The following is a 4,183-nucleotide window of genomic DNA, read 5'->3' as shown; positions in this document are numbered from 1 at the left end:
TCACCAACCAGCTCTATTAGGGTCATGCAGATGTCCCCCACTAACAGACAAATCTTCCCTTCCAGACGTTGAGCCAGGGTGGGTTTGAAAATGACATCAAACTTTGTTGATTGCCCGTGACGCAGAAAGAAGAAAGACTTCTTTGTGGGCTTGCTCTCTGCACAGCAATGGAAATCAGAGTTAAGTGATACAGCTGCACAGAGGAAATATTTCCATAGGATAGATGAGGAATAAGAGGTTGAAACCCGCTGCCTTCTAAGCACAGGTTCTACCCCCAGTGGCTCCAGACCTTCTTCCTATGTTCACAAGACTGCCACCTCCAGACACAGCACCACTTAAGCAGCTTAACCTCAGGCTGATGCCCAGCCCTCATTCCACCTGCTTCCAGCCAGCTCCAGCCATATGCAAAGCTGAGCCAAAGAGTGCTTTTGGTTTCTGCTGGCTGGCTGTGTGCTTAAGGGCTGTGTCTGTTCAGGCTGGTACCTTCCCACATGCAGCAAATACCTCAGAGGGTCCACTGAGGTAGTGACAGTCGCCCACAACTCAACCCACCATGTCTAGAAGAACAGAACTTCCTACAGCTTGCTAGGAGGAGACCCTGCAAAAAGTCCCCAAGAAAAGCTTGGGAGACAGAGAGCCCAAGAAAAGAAACTGTGCCTAACATCTGGCTGCTGCTCAGAGAAGCCAAGAGCAGGGCCCACATTTTCCCTCTGTGCATGATCACACTTCATGGTTAATGAATTTACCGTTTCCAATGGAGTCCTCCTCTTCCACATCTCCAGTGTGGAATATCCTCTGTGTGGAGGTCCTGCCTTTCAAGAAGAACGCTCCATGCTCATCCTCCAGGTGTAACATAAACTGAGAAAAGGGAACCCAGAGCACAACGATACTGGTGAGTACAGGATGGCACAGGAACTGACACCGCAGTGCTGCTGGTCCCACATGGGAACCCAGCACCTCTTCCACTACAAGCAGCACTTAGCACAGAAGTTAAATCAAACCAGCCTGGAAAAAAGGGTGTTCAGAGGCATCTGGATAGAACTGATACACAAGCAAACAGGACAGAAAGTAATGAGCAGAATGTAACCACATGAACGAAACCACATCTAAGTCTACTTAAAATGTAGGAAACGGGGATCAAATACAATCTAGTGGAACTGGGAAATCACACATGTCCATGAGAACAGAAGGAGACCTGAGAGACGGGGGAAAATACTCCACCACCTTTCTTGTGTTCAACTTAAAGAAGAAAGACTGGATGGAAAATTTCCAAGAACTCCCTTCTTGGAGAACAGATGTCAGTTACTCGCTTAAAAAGAATTTCTGACACCTCTTCCCAGCTCTGTCATGTTTTTTGGGAGCCTTCCCCTGTGCCACAAGCACTTGTTCCCAAACCAGACCATTCCTTGAGCAGGTCCTCCTCACCTTGACAGGTATGATGCCATTGTTACGGACGACCAGGGGCAGCGTCTCTGAATCCCCCAGCCGGAGCCTCTTGAAGCGCAGCACGGCGTTTCCCCTCTTGCTGCGAGCACTCGGGCACACGACTGTCAGCTGCGGCTCGTGCCCCTTCCCGCTGATGGTGAAGGTCAGGATTTTGGGTTTAATTTCCGCAGAGCTGCAGGAGAGGCACAGAAACAATTTCAGCTGGCACTAACCCATTTCTCACTGGGCAAGTGAAGCAGCAAGGGCCACCCACAGTGTTTTCCCTGCCTGGTGCTCCTGTACCCCACAACACAGCCCCCCCACCAGCCTCTTCCCAATCCGCTCAGGGCCATTCACAAGAGGAATCTGCTCCAAAGAGCCAGAGCCTTCCACAATAACCGTTAAAAATAATTTCACTTAATTGAATCATGCAGTACAGCAGGTAAATAGTGAGGCACCAGATGAGATATGGCAAATCTCCTGGCTGCAGCCAGGAGAGACTTATGCAACAAGCAAAAGTACAGCATGAAACCAGTACAAAAGCAAGAAGGCAAAAATAAATCATCGTCACCATCAGTAAAGATCATTTCCAAGAACAGTAAAAAAGCAATTGCTTATTAGCAATTAGACTTCTCTTGTTCCAATTCAGCCACTAAAGTGTTGATGAAGGGCAAGTCAAAGCCCCAGTACACAGGTCCCAGGGCAGAGGAACTAGGCTCCTCTTTCATACCAGCTCCAATCACTGACATAAAACAGCTTAATGAATGCCAGGGAATCACAAAGGATCACTTAATTTTACAGAAACAAAGAGGAAAATGTGCCTGCTGACTTGCTGGCACAGAAACTGCTTCATCTAAGCCTTTGTCCTTGGAAACGCCCAGCTCAGCTGCAGCACATCTCAGTAACTTCCAACTGGCTACCTAGTATTTCCCTGTCTTCATAGTTTCTCATACAGAATAAACCATCAGCCTCATTTTTCTGCTCTATCTAAGAGTTACTCCCAGATCATCTCATGGTAAGTACTCTGCCTAAGGCTACTGAAAGCATTAGAGCTAACAAGAGGTCTGTGCCTTCCCAGTGGAGAGGCAGCTATCAGTGAGGCCTCCCCCATTATTTCACAGGGTCAGTTACCCATTTGGGATGTCAAGGGAAGCCGTGAAAGTGCAGTTGTAGTTCTGCTCGTCTGGTGGGGTGAAGGTCACCCTCGCAACAGCACAGGATGAGCCAGGAACGGACGCCTTGACTGGATCCAACTTGAAAATGTTGCTGATAGGGCTCTTTTCCTTGGGGGAACCCAGAGAGCAGTGTTAGGAGAAAACACCTTTCAACATGACACAGTTTTATACATAAATGCATTACTGAGAACAGCCCCAGACACTGTGTCTTCCTTCCTGCTTCCCTGGGCAGGCTCTCTCCCTCCCAGGAGATGCTAAAGCATTGTGTGTTTTGAGTGTTGGCAGCTGCCCTAGCCTATATGGGAGGTGGGCACTGCATGGAAGACCCTGCAATAACCTAGAACTGGCCTTCAAGGAGAAGGAAAAGCCAGGGAGCCTGAGGAAATGCTCTGCTTTGAGCCCTGACATGTCAATTCATAACAGCCCCTCTCCGAATGTGCTTCCAAGAGAGGTTCAGAAGGATTCACTTCTCCCACCGAAGACCCAGAGGTGTGAGCCAAAACCTTGCCCGAGACATGCAGAATTCCACACAACTGTTCCCTGGCTCTGCTGCTCTCTCCTGCAGTTCGACCTGCACTGAGCTAGCCTAGTCTGGGCCACAGGAAGCAATGCATCTGGAGAACAAAGCAGGCTCTCACACAGCCTTTAGAGGGCAACCATCACCTTGGCCTCCTGTTCTTACCTCTCCAGGCAGGGGTTTGATGGAGAAGACCACGTCACATGGAAGATGGCTTGCATTGTAGATCCTGAAATGAGCTTCAGCCTCTTGCCCAACCAGAACCTTGTTGAAGATGAATCTGTTCTCATCTCTGACGAACAGGCCGGTGCCTTTCACCGACTGCAGCTTGTGGCTGAGGTCGGTGCTGCTGCAGATCAGGTACTCCTTGAAGATTAACGTGACATCTTCAACAAGTGCTGTGGACAGACCAGAGGGATGAGCATGGAGAAGCCTCCCTGATGAATTTGTCTGGACCCTGCTGGCCTCTCAGAAGGCTTGATAAGCCCTTTCTGCCTGGGTGACTGCTAAACCCAGCCTTGGGTGGGGGAGCTGGCTGTGAGGATGGAGCTCAGTCAACCTCAGCCTTGGAGAGCATTGCTTTCCTTTTATCCTTCCATGCATCCCTCTCAGCCTGGGAGGGATGAGTCCACTGGTGGACCTGAAGAGGGCTGGAACCTCTGAGGATTTTAAGGTGGGACACCAGGGCTAGCATACCTCTCTATCCAAGCAGCACGTTTAGGTGCTGATCAGCAGCAGACCAAGGGAACTGTGGGCAGTAGGTACCTGGGAGGCAGGACTCGGCAATCAGCGTAAAGGGAATGCCGAGGGGATTGTCCTTGGGGTCTCTGCCCGTGATGTCAATGTAGAGCTGCTCCTCACATGTCCCCTCCTGCCCTGCGAGGCATTCCACTTTGATCATCTGCTGGCCCCACGGACCAATGGAGCCGGAGCAGGGGGAAACCGTGAACATGCCAAGATTGAGGTGACCCTGCAGAAAAAGTTCCAGGAGAGGCTGATGGCTAATAGCTGTGCCTTGAGCACCCCAGCAAGGAGTATGTCCTGCCTTGGCCTCCAGCTGGGCCCA

General features: G+C 50.3%; 1 protein-coding gene across 1 annotated transcript; it reads right to left on the bottom strand.

Annotated features, from left to right (window-relative positions):
- Positions 1-431: 431 nt before the first annotated feature.
- LOC137480994 (hydrocephalus-inducing protein-like) lies at positions 432-4,163 on the bottom strand. Its single transcript, XM_068202439.1, has 4 exons — positions 3,883-4,163; positions 2,557-3,515; positions 1,426-1,618; positions 432-858 (listed from the first exon to the last, which is right to left on the bottom strand). Exons 1-2 carry the CDS (start codon positions 4,067-4,069, stop codon positions 3,235-3,237), a joined length of 468 nt encoding a protein of 155 aa, XP_068058540.1. The 5' UTR covers positions 4,070-4,163; the 3' UTR covers positions 432-858; positions 1,426-1,618; positions 2,557-3,234.
- Positions 4,164-4,183: the final 20 nt, after the last annotated feature.

The sequence above is a fragment of the Anomalospiza imberbis genome, chromosome 12 (assembly GCF_031753505.1).
Source record: "Anomalospiza imberbis isolate Cuckoo-Finch-1a 21T00152 chromosome 12, ASM3175350v1, whole genome shotgun sequence".
In the NCBI taxonomy this organism is placed as follows: Eukaryota; Metazoa; Chordata; class Aves; order Passeriformes; family Viduidae; genus Anomalospiza; species Anomalospiza imberbis.
The sequence above is the reverse complement of the archived record's forward strand: the minus strand, read 5'-3'. Positions and strand labels throughout refer to the sequence as shown.

Coding starts and splice junctions, on each gene's coding strand:
- LOC137480994 (XM_068202439.1), bottom strand. CDS start 4,069: ATGTTCACGGTTTCCCCCTGCTCCGGCTCCATTGGTCCGTGGGGCCAG. Junction 3,516..3,882: donor TGCCGAGTCCTGCCTCCCAG/GTACCTACTGCC, acceptor GTCTGTCCACAG/CACTTGTTGAAGATGTCACG.